This window comes from Amblyomma americanum, chromosome 6 (genome assembly GCF_052857255.1).
Source record: "Amblyomma americanum isolate KBUSLIRL-KWMA chromosome 6, ASM5285725v1, whole genome shotgun sequence".
Lineage (NCBI taxonomy): Eukaryota > Metazoa > Arthropoda > Arachnida > Ixodida > Ixodidae > Amblyomma > Amblyomma americanum.
This window is the reverse complement of record NC_135502.1, coordinates 95,969,132-95,989,816: the sequence shown is the minus strand read 5'-3', so window position 1 is coordinate 95,989,816 and position 20,685 is coordinate 95,969,132. Positions and strand designations below refer to the sequence as shown.

The window sequence follows — 20,685 nt, the reverse complement described above, 5'->3', positions numbered from 1 at the left end:
CAAGTTTTACAAAGTGAAGCTTTATTCATGCGCATGAAGTAGCTTTGGAACTTGCATCATTTGCTGCTTTACCACATCGGCCTTCATGAGAAGCACACCTGGGCGGTGCAAGTGATGCTTTAAACATAAGTACCGCACAGTAGTTAAGATATTTTGTGCCATGGCTGTTTTACACAAAATACTCTATGATGCAATCATGCAGACACAAGCTGCTGCTCAATATATCAACCTGCTGTGAACATACCAGCTTGTGCGTATGAAATTCGCAAAACGATATTGCACCGGTGCTCAAATATTGCTACTTGCGGTCACAGACAAATGCTGCACACAGTTTGGAAGTGAATGCGGAAAACCTGTTCCCACACCACTTTTCACACCCAAGAGATGGACCCCTGTCGTGGCAGTGTCGGTGGTCACCCCGGCTCAAAGCTTCTTTACGGCCAGCGACAGCTTGAGCACGCAGTCGTCTTTCTCGAGCATCTGGACCAGGCGGTCTTCGAACTTGTCCCGGATGCGGTTGAACTCCATGATGTCCACGGGCTTCTCAGCCAGCCAGAATTTGTCGAACTCGAAGAAGACGTAGCAGTACACCCTGTGGAAGTCATCCACGTGCGGCCTCTCGGCGACAGCGTTGAATATGTGCGACTTGAGCTTGCCCTTGACGAGCAGGTGGTACAGCAGGCTCGTCAAGTTGATGCCCACGATGGCGAACGAGTAGCCGTACTCCGGGTGAAGGGAATGCGACAGGACGTGCCGCGCCACCTCGGCGTACTCGGTGGCGAAGAAGACCAAGTTCTCGAGCCCCAGCATGCCCATGCCCCGGAAATCGGTGCGCGGGTCGTCGCCCTGAAAGCCGACCTCCGTCCACTGCTTGGAGACGGGTCCGCGCAGGTGCACGTCCGGTCGCAGCTGCTTCCACAGCCGCAGCAACTTGTTCAGGTGCTCGGGGTCCTGCGCGATGAACTGAGTTCTGCGCAGCACCTCCACTTCGTAGACGAGTTGCCTGTATCCGCACATCTGAAGCATGCTGGTCCGAAAGGAGCGCACAAACTCGCGGTGCACCTGCGTGTTGATCTTCTTCACGTAGGCGACGCCTATGACGGCGTACTCGACGGCGTTCGCGCACAGCTCCTTGGTGAAGCGGCCTTCGTCCGCGAGTTGCATCAGCCGGTCGTAGATGGTCCGCACGGCCGGAGTGCGCGACATCTGCAAGCTCCACTCGAGCTCGCGGGTGCGCTGACATCCCCGCTCCGTGCCATAGCAAATGCGCTGCAACTCGCACAGCCGCGTTAAATTACGGAGGATCCACTTGACCGTCGGCCTTATTTGCATGTACAAGAAGGCCGCGATGCGACTCAGTAGGGCCCACATCGCCGCTCAAACACGGCAGACGCTCGGTGCGTAACGTCAGGCAGGTAGTGAGCAATGATGGATATATCTACTCTACGCGGCGTCCGACGCAACCGACCCAGCGTGACGCCCGCGGTTTTCACCGGCCTAACATACCTGCACTTAACAGGAGAGAATTTCGAGATGAAACAATTTTGACCTTGTACAGCCCGCAGTCGAGATCACGAGAAAAAAAAATCAGGTCTTGGAACAATTTAAGACAGTACACGCAACGGCGCCTGCAATGTCATTTGCCATCACGATCCAATTTTTATGGTTGATTTGCTTGTTTCGATTCAGCGTCGCCAGACTTCGGGCATTCCACGCTGTATGACAAAACTGCATACACGTCGTGACTTTCATTTGTTACTTTTTACAAAAATATTAGCAATAAATTTGGACATATTTTGATTATAACAGCAATAAAAATATTAAAATAACCAACTAATAGTAATTTACTTCCTAAACTTTTTAGCGTCGAAGTCGCATCCAGTGAAATCCAAAGCCGAGTGCTGCTCAGAAAAGCGTCCGCTCTCAAAACAACGTGGTAGCGATCGTCTACATGTTTCTATCTGCAGTGGTGGTCGTCGCTACCTGGCTCTGATATGATGGTGCTTCTGTTGTTTCAATGAAGGTGCATATGCCATGAATGCATTCTACCGGCACCTTAGGAGCGCAGCGCATTACCTGCCGTTGTCCGCTCGGATGTGTGTTGCAAGGCAGAGGGCTCGAGTTGGTCGTTCTGTGCATCTTTCGGCTAAATCGACCAACGAAGACAATGACCTTGACCATGGGACCTCGGTTGACTTTGACGAATACGACGCTCTTTTATCTAAGTACCCCTATCGAACTGTTTTGGTGCCGGACATCGCTGACCCACACCTTCAGCAACTCTTGTCTTCACAGACACCTTCGGTATGTTTCCCGCCCAGTACGTTCTCACTTTGGCTTGTAAACTTTTCTGGCGAATTTACGACAAGATTATGATGTAACAGTTCCACTATCATATTCTTCAGTTTTTCTGAACTGTAGCTTCCGTCCTTTTAAACTTTAGCTTGCGTGCATGTGAAGTTGCATCACCCTTTGGCTCGTTGAGGGCAAATTAGTTTTGTAGTTCTCTTCTTTTTTTTTTTCCCCGGAATGAACCGTAAAAGCCTTAGTTTGTTCCTCACGCACCCGTTGTAATCGTTAGCTCTTGTGCCCATTCACGCGCGGCTCTTCTGCCTTTTTTTTTTCATTTTCTTGATCAATCTTGCTTGTTCTTTGCAGGAACTATTTTCGTGCATATCCAAGCTGGGAACGCCCTGTCCTCTGGTGTATGCTGCACAAGCTGTTGTGTCCTTGTGGGATCTCAAGAAGTTGTCCGATAGTTCGAACAAGAGTTTCGATGCAACAGCGGCGCTGGACTCACCCGAATTCAATACTTTGATGAATCAACTTCATCGTGACTGTAGCTCACTGAGCGATATCTGCCTCACAGCTGTGCTGGTGTCTCTGAAGAGGCTCCTTCACGAGCCAGCGATTCCCGTCTACCATGCGCTGCTTAGTGAGGCCTACCTGCGATGTTCGTCATTTAACCTGCAAGATCTTTCGCGGTTCATTGTGAGCCTAAACCAATCCAGAAACGTCACGCTTGCGTATCAATGCCTTGCCATGGAACGGCTGCAGCATCTGCTTCCACTGTGTGCTACAGAACAAGAGCTCAAATGTGCTGCGATTTCATTGAGACGCCTAGTTCACCTGTCATCTCCCTCACTTATTGCTGCCTTTTGCAGCAAAGCATCCGAGATCCTCACTCCTGCATCACAAGTACACACACTTCTCCGCTGCCTACCAGTCACCTGTCTTGAGCCTCAACATAACCGCCATGACAGTTGCATGGTCAAGGTTCTTACTTACATGAATGCATTGATAGACAGCTTAGATCCGGTAGACCTTGCTTCTCTTGCTGACATTGTAGGAGAGGCACAATGCAATGCAAATGACACTTTGAAGTTGATTCAGGAGCGGGCACGCCAGCTCTACAGACAGGAGCCCAGCATATCAGTTGCACATAGTCTTGTCATGGGACCATCTCTGCAGCAGCGAGAACGCTTGGAGATTGAGAGTTCTCTGCACAAGCTCTTGGATTCAGACATTTCCCATCGCAGCGTTGTGCAGTTTGCAGACATCACAGTGTGGCTGCCCGTCACCAATGAGGACATCCTTGCTTCTTTCTGGAGCATTGCGGCGGACTTGTCAAACCCGTCATTAGTGTCCCTGATCAGGCGTTACCTCACTTGCTACCAACAGACGCATTTTCGTAGCATGCCTTTCGAGTCAGTTTTGCTGGAGTGGAGCAAAGAAAAACTGGAAAGTGCATGGAAGCTCGGATCAGTCACACTTGCAGCACAATGCCTGCTGATGCTTGAGCGGTCAGCGATAGGTCCTGGAAACGTAGAGCGACTCATTTCATTGCTAGGTCAGGTTTCAAGCTGGTCCCTGCTGGAGTTGTCTCTCGGCCTGAAGGCTGCGGAACGCTTGTCAGCTGGCGCATTCAGCAGAAGGCACACACTTCCTCCATTGCTTATGGGTCTGAAAACAAATGTTCACGGAGAGATCCGCAGAAGAGTGGAAACGACGGAAACTCTAACTGAGCTCACAGCTCTGACTGTATCCAACAGGATTTTGTGGCTGTCACGTGGACATCATGAAGAATTGAAGGAGTCTATTGCTTCCAGGTGTGTTTTGCATAACTTGTAAGCATAAGTGCTCATATCTCTACATGTGGTTCTCATCTGACATAAGCTTTTTCTTGGTGTAACCCCACTCAGTCATCGAGAGGTATAATTCTCAAAATGTTAATAGTCTAATCCTTCTAATGTTTATCCGTCTAGCAATGTTTATATAAATGTGCAGCAACCGGTACAGCAGAGTCGCTTAGCAGGTTAGAAATGACTTGCATGTCCTCTTATATTTCTGTACTTTTAAACTTTGAACATTGCAACACAACCCGACTGCTTAGCTAATGTATGTGCTGATGTTTTGTGTTGAATTATGCTGCATCTAAATGTTCACTTATGCTGACTGCAAGCTGTTGTTTAAAAGTACATAATAACTGGCTCTGGACAAGCCATCATTGGAAATAGAACGTGGCAACATTTGAAGCTAGAACTCTATCCAGTGAGGCTAGCCTAGCAGTTCCGTTCGAGGAACTACCGTGCACTAAGTGGGATGTCGTAGAGCTTAGTGAGGTTAGGCACGTGTGATGGGCACATACTATGCTATCATAGTTTGTTAGACCAGCGAGAGTTGGAATTGGGATTCGTAATCAATATGGATATAGGTGGCAACATAGAGGAATTCTAGAGCATTAACGAGAAGGTGGTAGTTATCGTAGTCAAGTGTAGTAAGAGGTATTAGGTGAAAATTATACATCCAGTCATAACTACAAGATAGTTGAAAGGTTCTGTGAAGGTATAGAATCGGCAATGAGTAAAGTAAAAACATAGTATATTGCACTGATGGGCGACTTAACTTCCAAGGTAGGCATAAAGCAAGTAGGTGACCAGACAGGAGACCAGGAAGTGGGGAACAATAATGTAGGTCCTAAAAATAGCAGTAGGAGCCATTATTTGAATTTTCAGGATGAAATAGTTTACGGATCATGAGCGCCTTCTTCCACAAATGGGAGAATCAGAAATGGATTTGGAAATGCTTAAATGATGAGGCTAAAAATTGCGCGCTTCGTGGCATCGTGCAGATTGTGGAGGTGCTTGGCAAGGTGAGATGTAGTGACCACAAGATGGTAAGGTCTGGAATTAGCTTAGATTTGAGCGTGCGATGGAGAAAACTAATGAGGAAGAAGCACATCTACGATTAGCGGTAAGAGGGAAAGTAGAGGAATTCAGGATAGCTCTGCAGAACAGATATTTCACTTTTACCAAGGATGACGGTCGGAAATGTCACAGCATGAAAGCCTTTAACCCAACAGACAGAACAAAACTGGCATAACTGTCAAAGCTAATCAATAAGAGTAAGTTAACCAACATAGAGTAGTATAACATGAAAAGAATTGAGCGTGCTCTAGAGAATGGGGGTAGCCCCAAAGGGATTGAGAGGAAACTAGGCATAGGTGAAAATCAGATGTGCGCACTAAGAGACAAGGAGGGCAGCGTTATTGCTGATGTGGGCAGGATAGTTAAAGTAGCCGAAATAATTGGAATGATAATGGCAGAGGCAGGGGAGTGGAGGAATGGGACTTCCTGCCTGTAACTATAGAGAAAATAAAGCCCTACAAGGGATGCTAAGGGGGAAAGCATCTGGTAAGGATCAGGTAACTGCCTGAGTTGCTGAAGGACAGCGGGGAGATTGTGTTAGACAAATTTGCCACCCCTTACACGCAATGCCTAATGACCATGATCATACTCGTAATGTTGGACGAATGCCAACATCATCATTAAAAAAAAGAAAAGGTGGTGCCAGATATTTTAAAAATGAAGACTGATCAGCTCGCCGTTTGTTGCTTACAAAGTATTTATTAAAGTAATTGCTAATAGAATTATGGGCAACTTTATAATTCAGTTAACCAAAGGACATGCATGGCCTTCGGAAAGGCTATATGGCACTTGACTGTACTCACCATCAGTTAGGTGATAACAGAGTTCTCAGAATATAGCGAACACCTATATATAGCCTTCATAGATAATGAAAAATCCTTTGACTCAACTGAAACCTCGGCAGTCGTGCAAGCGTTGTGGAACCAGGATATAAAAGAAGCATGTGTAAAGGTACTGGAAATTATCTAGAATGGCTGCATAGCCGCCATAGTCCTCCATAAGGAAAGTAATAAAATCTCAATCAGGAAGGGTGTTTTGCAGGGAAGACAGGACCTTTATAGTGTTATTCACTGCATGTTTGCAGGAAGTATTCAGAGTACTGGATCGGGAAGAGTTGGGGATAAGAGCTAATGGGGATTGGAGAGTTGGAATATCTTAGCAATATCCGACTTGCTGATGAAAGTGCCTTGCTAAGTAACTCATGGACGAAATTTCAATGTATGGTCGAGGACCTGGACAGGTGAAGCAGGGTGGTATGTCTAAAAATTATTGTGAAGAAATCTAAAGTAATGTTCAATAATCTCAGAAGGGCACAGCAGTTTATGATAGGCAGAAAAGCATTGAAAGTTGTTAGGGAATACATCTACTTGGGCAGGTCGTGACTGTAGAACCAGACCATAAAAGGGAAATGACTAGGAAAATGAGAACATGGTGGAGTGCATTTGACAGGCGTTCTCAGGTGGTGGATAGCAGTTTACCAATATCCTGCTCTATCATTCTATGGGGCAAAAACATGCAGGCTTACAAAAAGGGCTGAACTTAAACTGAGGCCGGCGCAGTGAGCTATGGAAAGGAAAATGATAGATGTAGTTAAGAGACAGGTAGAGAGCAGAATGGGCCAGGGAACAAACTCGAGCCCTGCGTCCTCATATATTGATTGGACGCAGGGGCCACATCACCGCTCCCTCCTTGCCTTCATTAGATCGGCACACCTTTCCTGCTTTATTTAACACCCACCCACTCACTCTTTTCTTTTCTTTCTTCTCTCTTTTCTTCCCAACTCCCCTTAATCCCAAAGGCAATAAACAACGCCATCAAAAAAAAAAATCTGACAGGATGGCTACGACTGTAACGTGGGATCCAACGATAGCTGTTTAGGCGTTTAGTTTTGGAGATATATTCCTGGTGCACTGGTGTAGTGGTCAAGTGATGCACCCCTGCACTGGCAGGTAGCTGTTCCAAACAGAGCCACCCGTAGCTTTATGCAACCCAAGTTGACCGGCATAACCGGTGGGTGCTAGCACACCCACCTGTTACGCCGACAATGGTGGATGACTATGACGCGAAAACCAGGGACGGGCACCTAACATATCGCTGTAAAGAAATGGGCATGAGCAGGTCATGTAATGTGAAGGCTGAGTGACCAATGATGCCTTAAAGGGGCTGTGAAAGGGGGTATCAACAAAGATGCGATGTGCCTAAGATGCTAAAGGACACCACTTCACAAATATCCTCCAGCAAGAATTTTTTAGATGCATTTTGTTGAAGCTGAGTTATCTGTAGTCAAAATTTGAATTTTCGTGTCTTCGTGTCTTTCCCACTCCTCTCGCCACTTTTTGCACGCCGAAATTTCAGCGCTTCTAGGCCGGCCCCTCGAAATCGCTCCCTCCGCCGGCTGCCGACGTGTGCGAACCAATGCTAGCAATCCGTTGCTGACGTAGCGAGCGCAGATTCGTGCGAAAGCCCAGCACCGCAGGTCGCTGCTAGGCACAGAAGCGCAAGTTTTAAAAATTGTATTGTAAATTATCGGCTCACTTTTGAGGTCACGTACGCGGCATGAACGCTCGTTGTCCTCTACTCTATGTAATGCGAGCATTTTATAGACAACCTCTAACACCCTACTCAGGGGCCCTTTAATGTAACAGAATGGAATTCAAGAGAAGGCAAGCGTTACATGGGGCTTCAGTAGGTCAGGTGCGTGGATGACTTATGATTAGGAAGTTTGCGGGGATGAGGTGGAGCTTGCACAGGACAGGGTTAATTAGAGAGATATAGGAGAGGCCTTTGTCCTGCAGTGAACATAGCTGGGCCGGTGGTGATGATGCCTATGTACATATGGCCACATGTACCATACACACTGCATGCACGACCGATTAGATAGGAGGATTGGTTACCTATGTGCTGTCGGTGGGCATGTGTTTCTGCAGCAATTGCACTGCTCCAGTGTCTTACATGTTTATCTGCAATTTAAAAACATTTTTTTTTCATATTTTTTTCCCCTACTCAAAAGCTTGTGAGCAAGCTTTCGGCATCTCTAACTTCAGCCTTCTTCCAGATGTGCAGTTCTGGTGGATAGTGGCTCCCCACGGGAATTGGCATCCTTCTTCAAAGCCCTGTCACTGGAGCGGCTCTGGCTGCCGGACTGCTTGAACCGGACTGTATCTCGTGCTGTTGAGGAACCCGAGTGGCTGTTCCCAGTTACCCTGTGCCAGCTTCCCTACGCATGCTTTGTGAGTGGCCACGTTCCTGACAGGGTCGAGCAGCTGGCAAAGGTTGTGAACTCCTCTGTCCTCAGGTGAATGTCTAGTCACTGCTGGACTCATCCTGTAATTACATAAAGCTGCCATAACTCTTTTTGTTCAAGTTGCATTATTATCGTAGGCCATTTCGTATCCTGCAGATTTTCATGCCATCTGTCCTGTCCAGGGACAGGGCAGATGAAACTTCTTTTCATGTTATTAACTTGAAAGTATTGCGGCTGTTTCTCTCCATGTACTCTGAAACACGATAGGGAAGGGCATGGAGGTGGGCGTTTACCCAAATGGTTCCCTAGGTTGGTATGTGTGGCTGTGCTTTCTTGATTGAAACACCCCTGATAAATCCCTTTGTATAAAATTACGCTGCCATTGTAATAGCATTGTGCTTTCTTTAATGGCCGCTTTTTTTGGCTTGGTTAATAACAATTGTTCAGTACACTGTATTGCCAATCTATGTTATTTATGCTTTCCCTGTGTTGATAAGGACCAAAGTGTTTTGGTTATTTGCACAAGTGCTTATATCTTAATTTATGTCTATGTTCAAGGACATTTCACAGTGCAGATATTCAAGGCACACCACTAGATGGAAATTTGACTTCTTTTTCCTGCCGGCATTTCTTTAACACCTTTTCTTCTGCCTTTTTTTTATACTTTATCTAGTCCCTCTCTACTAAAATATTCCTGGCACTGTAGTGAAACAATACAATTCCTCTGCACTTTTCTTGTAATTACGAAGACATTTGGCATCGTTGGTATTTAAAGAGGACATACGTTTCTGCCTGTTGGTTTCTGTGCACACTTCCTAGCATGTGGCAGGTGCGTCTCATGCTGCAGACACCGATGTCTTTCAGGCATTTCGATGACCTTGCAACTGCCGAGCTCCTCCAGGCTGCAGTGGCTTTGGGATTCTTCCAGTGCTTGGAGAGTGAACTGATCCAGCGCATTTTCTCTTTGCCCTTCATGGAGCGGCTGGACCAGGAACTCAGTGGTATGGTAACCGGGACCCTTTGCTGTTCATTTATGAACAAAATAGTTCGTGTTACTGTCCAGTTTGCAGATGAAATGCTGGGTGGCAGCATTCACAATTCTCAAGATTGTAATTTTATAAAATTGGAGTGAACTTTGCAGTGAAATTCAAGAATTTATTGACCCCCAAGGAATGTGGTTTTACTGAAAAAAAAAAAAAGAAAAAGGGGGACTTCAAGCAGCTCACTCAACTTGGCGTTCCTCAAAGCAAAATTGTGACTTATAAAAAATGTAATCATTATGCCAGCCAGTAAATTTTAGGTCAGGTTTTGAAGTTTGTGGTTTAAACTGAAAAAAAAAATAAACATCTGCCAGATTCATTTTGAAATTCACTTATAACTGAAAATGCTGCGTATCCTTTAGATATTGTGCACAACTTGGTAGTAGTACTTGAGTTTCAGTGGTCACAAGAGAGAATTAACAAACTGCGGAAGCCAGGAGCATGGTGAGACAATGGGATCTTTAGATTAAGCAGTGCCATTGTGCATTTTGAGGCACTGCTCCTCTAATTTAGACGCACACCAGGTGCAAACCGAGAAGCTACTATGTCAAGCTTTATCTACTACCGTAACGCCTTCTGCTCACAGTCATGGCACGTAAGGGCACTGACAACGTTGGTAACTGCCACCGCAAAACCAAGCATTAGTGTTATGAAAAAGTATCATGTTCTACCCTCTACGACAGTGTGCGGCACTTCTATCACTGCCGTCATCATGCGGACTACACGATCAGACGCTGTCTGGCTCCTTCTGGATTTCTGCTGCGGCCCATTTTTCTTTCCAATCTGAAACTTCGCTCTTAATTAGAATCTTGATGATACAGTCACGGTTGAAACGAGTTTCGGAATGATACTGATTTGAGAAATTTCCTCGTCAGAGTGCGTAGTGTGCTATGTGCAGAATTTCATATGTTCCAATCATCCTCCCTCGCCCCAACGGATGATACGAATTCGCGAGCTGCGACTGCCCCTTCTAGCACTATTGCATTGCCTGCATGTAGCGATTGCCAGTCGCCTGATAGGCATCGTGAGCAGTGGGCGATGGTGCACATCACCCACTTCGCAATCACTAATCGCGCGGTACGCACCGCGAGCAGTGGCGCACAGGCCGCACATGCCAACGTCACAAGTGAGGAGTGGCACGCCACACGTACATTGCCGGTGTTGCGGTCGCCAGTCGCTTGGTATGCACCACGGGCAGTGAGCAGTGGCGCATAGCCTTAAATAAATCCCATCAGTTAAAAGGTCTGCATAAATGCCTTTCCAGTGCTTCTTCATGCAGATTTTGTTAGCTTTGGATGGTACGAATTTCGGATGATACAAATATTTTCCGCTACTCTGTTAGTTTCGTGTCATCAAGATTTAGTGCCATTCATTTCGTGGCCAGCATGTATCGTGTAGGGAAACTGCTTAACTGCACCCACTGTTTCAAGTAAACAGAGTTGGTGTTTGCCAGGCTGTTATTTCTGAGCACAGTGAGCATAGAGTATGTGAGCACAGAGCAGGTGGTAAATGTAAGGCCCCCCCCTTAGTGAGAAAACTTTCAGTGGAAAAACCATGAAAACCCCCATTTTTTCAACCAAGGACGTGCAGATAAAACTGCACACTCAGCCACCCCCTCAAAGGGTCGCTCTTAAATCCACCCCTGCGCAGAACTGTTCCTCTATAACTTTTGTTGCTTCGCAAAGGAAAGCAAAAAAAAAACAAGCTTTTTGCTCTCCCCTGGTGTGTCTGTCTGCAAATTATGAATTCTACTTTTAACCCATCAAACAACATTACTATATGTTGCATTTTACAAACTTAATGAAGCATTCCCATGTTACTTTTGGGGCTGAGTGCAAGCTTGGCACTTGCAATTAAATGGTTTTGACATACTGTGTTTGAAAAAAATACTTTCTTTATACAATGAATTAAAAAAAAATGATGTTTTCTCAGGTGGGACACAGCACATTTGTCCTGGAAAAATGAATTCAGGAAAAGTAAATACATATATTGCTATAAGTGATCATTTGAGAATGTGACACCAGGTTTCAGTATGTGCTAGAATTCTTGCATACAGTGTGAAATTTGTTTGTGGAAGGTTGGGTAGCTAGTGTGCGTGGTAGGTGTACGTGTGAGTGTGGCTTTCTGAAAGGAGAACTTTTCTGTGCAGGCTTCGTGACAAGTGACCATCGGGGCCACCAAGTGCGGGAGCTGCTGGCCACTCTCAATCGCATAGCCTGCCTGGACTTTCCGGAAGAGCGGGTGCCCTGGTTCCATGACCAGTACTACGCAGCACGGGCTGTGAATAGTGAGGGATAATGCTGTTTGTCACCTGATGAAAAATGCAAAATAAAAAAAGGAAAGCAGTGTTCAGTGGAGCAGGATATCACCGGTAGGCAAAAAAAAGACCTAAATCTGTCAATGTGCCCATTTGATTTCAGAGCGTGTGAATATTGTGTATGCTCGCATGCATGTCTCACACGAGCCCAGGAGGGTGTGTGGAGCAGCAAGCACTGTCTTGTATGCTGCACCAAAGGCAAGGAATCTCAGTAGTTGTAAGACTGACCTGCGTGGATGCTGCATACTCATTTGCATATATCATAACTGACTGTCAACAGAATTACAGCCTCAGTCTAAAATGATCTAGATCTGTTTTCTTCTACATCCCTTGGCAAAATAAGCCTAGATCGAGTACCATTTAAAGGTACCACTCAATAGCCACCTAAAACTAAAAAAAGTAATCCTGGAGTGAATTCCAGTCCTATTTAGCTTGATAAGAAACAAGTTGTACATGACGGTAGATATTTTAGGAAACTTCAGTAACATGGCGCACTAGGTGGCTTGCATGTTGTGTACTTTTGCTGGCAACTATGCCTTTAGTACATCTTTCTTGCTCTATTTCAGCCATAAATCTATACCCTGAACTTGTTTATATCACAGTTTTCTAGTACTTGTTGAGTAGTATCTATATAAACATAGGTGTAGTGGCAAGTCTGCTGTACATGACTTTATCATTTGCAGTGTTGTGCATTTGCAGTGTTGGCTTATCTTGCCAAGAGATGTGCAAGAAAACAGATCCCGATCATTCTGCTCACAGGCTGAGGCTATAATTCTGTTGACAGTCAGTTATGATATATGCAAATGAGTATGCAGCTTCTACATAGGTCAGTCTTATAACTATTGAAATTCTTTACCTTTGGTGCAGCATACAAGGCAGTACTTGCACCTCATGGAGCAAGCACTCTCCTGGGCTTGTGTAAGGCATACATGCAAACATACACAATATTCATACACTCTGAAATCAAATGGGGACATTGGCAGATTTAGGTTTTTTTTGGCTACTGGTGATGATATCCCTCATTTGTGACCAACAGTATTATAAAATACTTAACTAATGCCTGGGTCTTACAGGAGTATTTGTGGTGTTAATAACCTTTGTGAAACACATACAGATGGCTCTTGTGCCCTTTGTTTTCGTGTCCGTATTTACACGATTGTAAAGTTCGACCTATTTTTCAAAATTTGAAAATCTGGAGGGAGGGTGGGGGGCCGTCGACTTAAAATCTAAACCAAAGCATCATACCATAAATAAAGCCGAGACAAGCGATATATCAGGCATGCTACAGCGTGACTGCATTTTTGCTGCATGGCTCCGTCGTATCACTCTTCGTGCTGGCCTTGAGCAGCTGCTATGTCAACGCGCAGAACCGGCATCCCCACTCCGCGCGCGGCAGCCGTTAGTGGCTGCCGATAAGCAGCAAACCGGCACCAGCCCACTCCCCACACGTGGCCGCAGATTGAGGCCGCTGACAAGCGGCAGTGGCCCGATAACGCATTCGCGTTCTACTCTTAATAGGCGTCATCCAATTTTTTTTTTTTTTACTTTCAACCACGCACTCGGCGCTCAAGAGAGCGTCGATAGTTGCTGGAAGGGCCACTGTTCCAATCAGAGCGGCATCTCCACTCGAAACGGCAGCGGCACTGGGGAGCGTCAATAGCCGACGGAAGAGCCGACGCTGCTCACGCGTCGTTTCTCTTTGGCTCTGACGCATTTGACTACCACGAGCCGCGTTTCACAAGTTTTTAATGTAGTGATTCGTCATTTGTGCTCTGGGTCCGGTAAGCGACCGGCACTCGTTCACAGCTACATTCAAGATGGCTGTCATTCTTAGCACCGAAAAAACAAAACAACTGCGCGCTGGGCCACAAGTTCGACGTTCGCAAAGGTTCATACAGGTGTGCAGCTGCAGCGAGCAAAATTTTTAGCTGTTCCACGCGATTTCGTTATATGGCTGTTTGTGAAGTGTGGGATTTCGCTGCACAACGATGTTAAAATGACGAGCTTTGGGACCGCAGCAGCAATCATGACGGCAGCGCTAGTGAGGACAATGGCGCAAGTGTGGACGAGTAGTCCAGTGACAAATTCATTTTCGTTATGGAATGTGCCTACAGGCATTAATAGTGGCAGTTAATAGTGGCTGGCGATAAGCGGAGACCACAGGAGCGCTATCGCGTTCTATTATTAAAAGCCAAGCTTAGATGACCGCCAAGTTTTTTTTTCAGAAATTTAATGTGTGGAGGTCGACTTACATTCGAATTGACTCACAATCGTGTAAATACAATAATACCTAGTGAGTGAAGTTTAATTCAACATGCCCCCTTCTTTGCATGTCTAGCTGCAGGCAAATTCTCTTACATCTTTCTGACAAAAAAGAGAAAAGTTAGGCTTCATAGGAAGCAATTATAGGCTCCTTCCTACTTTGAAGCTAGGTTATAGTCCAGACAATAATTTTTTTTGTGAGGAAAGCACGCCTGTTACGAATGTCTATTTCACGCTGTGAGACATTCTACAGAGCAAACTTTGAGACATCGTCTATTGAAGCTCCATTTCATAAATATATTTTTGTTTCATGCAAATTAAGCAGCATGATGTAGCATCATTTCTATTTCTCCATTGCTATACTTTTGGTGGTGCTCCTCTCATCCCGCTGAGAATGTCTCGAAGTTATTGATGTCATGCTCTCTATGCTGTCTTGATTTCAGGTCGAAGACATTTCACACCTCTGCAGAGGGATGTCCGAGACAACCTTGCACACATCTTGGGAGGGAGTGAATTTGTGCAAGGTCACGTCCTTTCTCCTTACAGCTACTACCTTGGTGAGTTTGATTTTTGCTTTCTTGCATTTGATTTTAGCTTTTAAAGGAAAGGTCACCATTTGCACCAAAGAGGAGAATTATTCATGTCAGGTCAGGTGTGGCTAGCGTAGCTCACTTCAAGGCACAGTAAAGATGTGCTATTAGCTTTCTGTTTACATCATTCACATTCACTAGACTCATTGTAACGTTCATAAACGTTTAATGTTAAATCTACAGGAGTGTCACTTGCCCTTATTTTTTTTCTATATCAGGTTAAGTGTATTAAACAAACCTTCTTTATATGCTGGTCGGCTTTTAAACCTAGTGGCTACAGTCTCCCCATTGATTCAAACTCCACATAATTCAAGCAAATTCTCGATTCCTGTGAAGTTCCAATTCAAGTTCAACATGCCATGCCCATACAGTGCCGATGCTATGATTGCCATTTGCACAGTACGCACCATGAACAACCAAGTGCTGTAGCGTGGCCCGCACTTTGCCGACACCACGATTGCCAGTCGCACAGTACGCGCTGCAGGCACTGAGCGCTGGCACACTGTTGTAAATACAGCCTTGCCCTGTTAATACGACCCCTGTTAAAGGGACTATGCAATGAATAAAAAGTCGCTTGTAAATGTTTTCAATGCTTAGAAATGATGCTAAGAAGCATTCACACCAAGTATGAGCCTTCGGAACTGATCCGGCAATTTATCATGAATTTTTAAAAACCGTGTTTTTTAAAATTTGCGGGCCGATTGGTGTGCTCGTAGTGACCGATATTGAAACTAAAATCGTGAAAAAATATGTGACTGTACCCATGACGTCGCCAGGCCACCACACGCTCTCATTCGCTGGATCCACGGCAACCACGACGTCACGGGCACACTTCCGGTAGCCGTGAAAATTGTCTGCTCGTGCCACCGCGCGACCCTCTCGGGCAAGCGCGAGCCAAGGCATTGCCTTCGCGCATATGGTTTCAATTTTCCTCGGCCGCCTCCTTCTGTCGGGAGTTCCGGAGCCACTCGCAGTGGCTCGCTGAGTCGCTACTGTCGTCACTGGCGTTCAGCCGGTACGGCGTGAACGCATAGGGCTTGATGCCCATCGCGGTCGTAAGAGCGAGCAGTCGCGCCTCGAGGTCCGGGTCCATTACTGCTAACTACAACAGACGACAAGCAAAGAAGCCCGACGAGCGCCGCAATCACACCGCCGACGCTGCTGTTGGGGTGCTAGGAGCGACAACCAGAAGTTGCAAAAGGAACGTCAACGAATGACACATTCATGGGCGGGGCCCAGTTCCATAGCTGTTTTCTTTATTTTTGTCTGGTGCCCCGCGTGTACGAGTTGAAGGGGGAGAGGAGGAGCGTAATTTTTAATCATCTATATCTTCGTTGTTATTGATGCTAGCTTAAAAATTCTTGCGTTGGGGTTACGAGTGATGATATGCCTATCTCTTGTCTGCTTTATGTAATCTCAGTTAATTTATTGCATAGTCCTTTTAATAGGAACGAATCGAATTATTGACATTTTTTCTGGTGTCTAAACCTTTTTAATGTATTTACACCTCGTGAATATGGCAACACGCTGTTTGAACAACGGACAGGGTGAAAATGTGTGAAGCCCATTTACACCCATGTATTTTTGTCCCATTAATGTGGCCAGCAATCAGGACAAATTCCAAAGTGCCTCTGCTAGATGTTCTGTTCCTTGCATTTTGATTGCAGAACACCAGCAAAGGCAGCGCAAAAGTGCAAATGCCATAGTAATAGCCGTTTTGTTTTCATTTGGTTTCTTGCTTCACAGCGTTAAGGTTTCCGGTCAACACACGTTACCATTTGCCACATGGCATGAATGGCTGAGAAAAGAATTCTTTCTGTGCACTGCATTGAAAACTACGGTCAACAGCTGTCAGCCGAGAGTACAGATCTTGGGATGTGAACGGTCGCTGTAGGATATAGTTCATAACATAACGCGTCTTATGGATCAATGGGCACTCAAAAAATGCTAAAACCTACATGATTTTGATCACCTGTAGCTTCCAAAATTGCCCGATATCCACTTCGCTGCCCGCCACTATGCAGAGAAGCAGTCCATAATTGTAGACTTTTTTTAGAGCATTTTTTTTTTACGTGATTCGTAGTTACGGATAACTCATTTTATGGACACTTTTGCTCGGGAACCAAAATGTTCGTATTAATGAGGCACTACTGTACTATAAATCCTGTCAGCCATGAACTTGAGTAATTTGCTCATGCTTCAGCATGCAGATTTCGCTCATGTTTTATATATGAATTTCAAGTACGTAGTACTCGTCATTGTCAATTTATAGCCATAAATTGCTTATATTGTGCACAATGTGATTAAAAACGACATTTTTTTGGGGGTGGTAAGCAAAAAAAAAATCGTTGCAGCTAAAAAAAACATGCTCATTGTAACTATCATAAGCTAAAACCCCAACGGTGAGCACATTTCTGGAGTCTAGCATATGTTAGTGCTGAAGAATATTGATAACAGGGCTGTCCAGCGAAAGGCATGCAGAATAGAAATGTGCTAATGGAATGGCTACAGTGATCTTTATGCATATATGCACTCTTGGTGAAGATAGAAGTCTCTGGCTTCTTTTACTTACTTTGTTTTGTGATGCGAGACATCCAAAAGTATTGTTTATACATGACATAATCTAGCAAACTACATAACTTAGAATCATGTGGAAAATACTAGGTCAGGATGGCTTGGCTGCTGGTCTCTTATGTTTTTGTAGTCTTTTTTTGTGATATAGACATGTGGTCAGTGCTTAAAGTTGTTGTATGCATACTTGTTCTTTGTTTTTATGTTTGCTTCTGTAAGCCACCAAAAGTGTGATTTGTGAAAAGTTTGCCATGTGTGGTATTGTGTGCCTTTGGTCTCATTTGTGAAAGCTACAAATGAAGTTTGCTACAGTTTTTTGCTTGCAATTAGACAAGACAGCTGCTTAAAACTTGTGGGCCTGGAGTGTTCAGCTTGTTTCTGTGAAGGCTATGACAGTGTCTGAAATCTTTTTGCAGATCTGTCTTGTATGCCGGGTTCCTTAAAGCAGCCTGTTGCAGTGACGAGCACCAGTGGAGACCTTCAAAAGACATCACAGGGCAAAGTGCCTGTAGTGTTCTCTGCAGGCCACAAAAGGTATGCAACCTCTGGAAAACTTAGCTGGTAGGTGTTGTCACTGACACAGTGTTTACAGCCTTGATCTTGCAAGTATAAGCATATGAGCTAGCCAGCTAGATATCCGGATTTTGACCTTTAATTCATCATTGAAAAATTAGAATGTTCTGCTTGTCATACGTTTGATATAACCGAAATTCGTAACATAAAGTCTTGTTAGAAACGCACCCTAGAGCAGAAAAATTTAGTCAGTGAATGGATCGCAACTCAGACAACTTTTTCTGTAGAGTAGGAAGACACCTCTTCTGAAGTTATAGCAATATTTCGAAAGCGCTTGCGGTGATTCCAGTGGCCGTGAAAAACCGAGCACCATATGCAAGTTAGGTTGGCTTCCCCGCACAGCACCGCCAGCACGCAGCTAGGGTAGCTTTCCCGAATTACGGCCATGTCGCGTGGAAACCATATGCCAGAGCAAAAGCATTCGCTGTTATCACCACCTTCGTGACAGCCGACATGATTTAGACCGCTACACCACAGGGTGGTTACTGCAGAGCTACACCACCCACGCCACTGCTTCCGAGGGACTGTCAATGGGTGTGAGATGTATGAACGCGCGCCTACCTTTCACGCCACTATATCTTCCAAGTTGCTGTTAACGATTGTGAGAGAAGGCACGAACCTTGGCCCGAACGCCTGCCTCACGATCAGCTGGCACTTGTGTACTGCAGCAAAGCCTGCCGCTTGTCACCCAAGTGGGCACCGCTAAGGGCCCAGTAGTGAGATATATTGTTTTATGACCAATTGCGTTTGGTATACGAAGTAAAAACTGCATATCTTTCTGAAAGAAATATTTACAAAGAGTTCGATGTAGCGAATAATTTGTAATATTCGTGTTTGTTATATCAGGGTTTGACTGCATGCAGCAAAACCTGCCGCCTGCCACCCAAGTGGGCACCACTTAGGGCTGAGGAGTGAGATATATTAACGCGATAGCATTAAGGGCCCCATGTTACAGAAAAGCCAGTGTCGTCGGCAGTGGCATTGGCCATGAGTGGAAAATTTCAGAAGCATTATTAAATAAAACCGAGTAGGAAATTGGTCGAGTTGGGGAATCGAACCAGGGCCTCCGTAGTGCGAGATGAGCATGCTAACCACTCCGCCACGCCAGCTCGATGGTTTGGAATGAACAAAGGCGCATCTAGTGCATAGGGTGTTGTCTTAGAAGGGTGCTTTAGAGACACGTACTGTGGTGTATAATTAGTAATTAAGAGCATGGAAATTACAGAAGTCACAGTTAAGCGAGTAGCAAAGTACGTTTCCGCTACTTTTCCTCTTTGCTCGGCGCGCACGTAGCGTCATCAGGCAAAGGCCACTAAAACCACTCCCTCCTCCTCCTCCTCCTCCTCGCAATGTACGCCACTGCCCCAACAAATAGCGCGCGACGTCAGCGCCTCCCGCTTGTCTCATTTGGGCACAGTGGGGCCGTGCGGGGATGCACGAATCACACCATGAGTGGCGAACAATGCAGCGCACATCCAAGCCGCATTCACCACGAAGCTTGCGGCTTGCTGCCCGTTCGTTCGGCACAAAAGATATGCTGGCATTCGTGGCATCGGGTTTGTCGAGAACGATGTGCCGACGCACTATGACTGTAACTTGAGTCCCACGGTTTTCGGCAAGGCACCTGGCAGCGCTTCTACGTGGTTTGCCGCTCCACGCGTCTGTTTCGCCGTATATAGCATCAGCAGCATCAGGATCACGCGGCACCTTTTGCATATATGGAAATTAACCCAATATGCTATCGCATCATACACTCAAGGCGGAGCTTGAGTGTGCCCTCCAATTTTCGTTTTATGGCCAACTGCGTTTGATATATGAAATAATAACTGCATATATTTTTTAAAGAAATATTTACAAAAAGTTTGATGTAGTGAATAGTTCGTACTATCCGTGTTTGTTATATCACGGGTTTGGCTGCATACAGCACGCATTGTTTGACTGCGTGGAAAATATTGCTCACGATAGAATGAATGCTTCCTTGAATGGCAAACCTGTTTGGCAAAGCAAAATTGTCAGGATATGTCCAAAGCAATAAAAATGTGTTTCTCAAATGGGAAAATAGAAGTTGGAAAGTTTGTAGTATACCAAATGTTGCATATAAGAGTGCTGCAAAAGGGACAGCACATGAAATGACCGTCTCATTTTTTACTGCCAGTTGTTGTTTGTCATGGGTATGTTGTCCTCACAGAAATGAACGAAATTGAGACACTGCAGCACTGAACTTGTCTTCACGTAGTGTCAGCAAGCATTTATGAAATGCTTATCCCTTTCATACCAAAGTGCAGATACCAATCCAAGACATCCTTGGCTCTAAGGCATGTTCATGTTGCTGCACTGTTATCATGTTGGAGTGCAAGCAACAAATGCAGATTTGTTGTCTCAGGAAAACTGTTACTAATCTGGTGTATGCTGTAACTAAATCTACTATTTCTTAATCCTCACCTTGAAAAAATTAGAGGGGACTTTTAAGCTCCACCTTAAGCAGCTTAACCGCTGCACCACTGCGCCAGGACTGGTATGAGGACTCCCGGGGATCTATGAATGTAAGGTAGAGAATGACCTTCTGCATATATGGCAATTAACCCTCGCATCATAAGCTTAAGCGGAGCTTAACTCCGCTTAAGCGTATGACACGATAGTGTAACGGGATAGTTTAAGGGGAAGATCACTGGGAGTACTCATACCCGTCCCGGCGCAGTGGTGCAGTGGTTAAGCTGCTTAATGCGGAACTTAAGCATCAGGACAGGTATGAGGACTCCCGGGGATCTATGAATGTAAAGTAGAGAATGACCTTCTGCATATATGGGAATTAACCCTCGCATCATAAGCTTAAGCGGAGCTTAACTCCGCTTAAGCGTATGACACGATAGTGTAACGGGAT

The 20,685-nt window shown here is 45.4% G+C and overlaps 2 protein-coding genes across 2 annotated transcripts in view; one reads left to right on the top strand and one right to left on the bottom strand.

Moving 5' to 3' along the window:
* On the bottom strand, nucleotides 1-1,659 carry LOC144093878 (ELMO domain-containing protein 1). Its single transcript, XM_077627620.1, has one exon. The coding sequence runs from the start codon at nucleotides 1,369-1,371 to the stop codon at nucleotides 424-426; it is 948 nt and encodes a 315-aa protein (XP_077483746.1). The 5' UTR covers nucleotides 1,372-1,659; the 3' UTR covers nucleotides 1-423.
* Nucleotides 1,660-1,890: 231 nt separating this feature from the next.
* Nucleotides 1,891-20,685, top strand: part of LOC144093877 (FAST kinase domain-containing protein 1, mitochondrial-like) — a 28,783-nt gene continuing 9,988 nt past the window's right edge. The window contains exons 1-7 of the mRNA XM_077627619.1: nucleotides 1,891-2,304; nucleotides 2,659-4,109; nucleotides 8,263-8,502; nucleotides 9,316-9,452; nucleotides 11,641-11,778; nucleotides 14,514-14,627; nucleotides 17,648-17,765. Of these exons, the coding sequence (XP_077483745.1) occupies nucleotides 2,035-2,304; nucleotides 2,659-4,109; nucleotides 8,263-8,502; nucleotides 9,316-9,452; nucleotides 11,641-11,778; nucleotides 14,514-14,627; nucleotides 17,648-17,765 (2,468 nt within the window). The 5' untranslated portion in view covers nucleotides 1,891-2,034. The remainder of the gene's footprint in view (nucleotides 2,305-2,658; nucleotides 4,110-8,262; nucleotides 8,503-9,315; nucleotides 9,453-11,640; nucleotides 11,779-14,513; nucleotides 14,628-17,647; nucleotides 17,766-20,685) is intronic.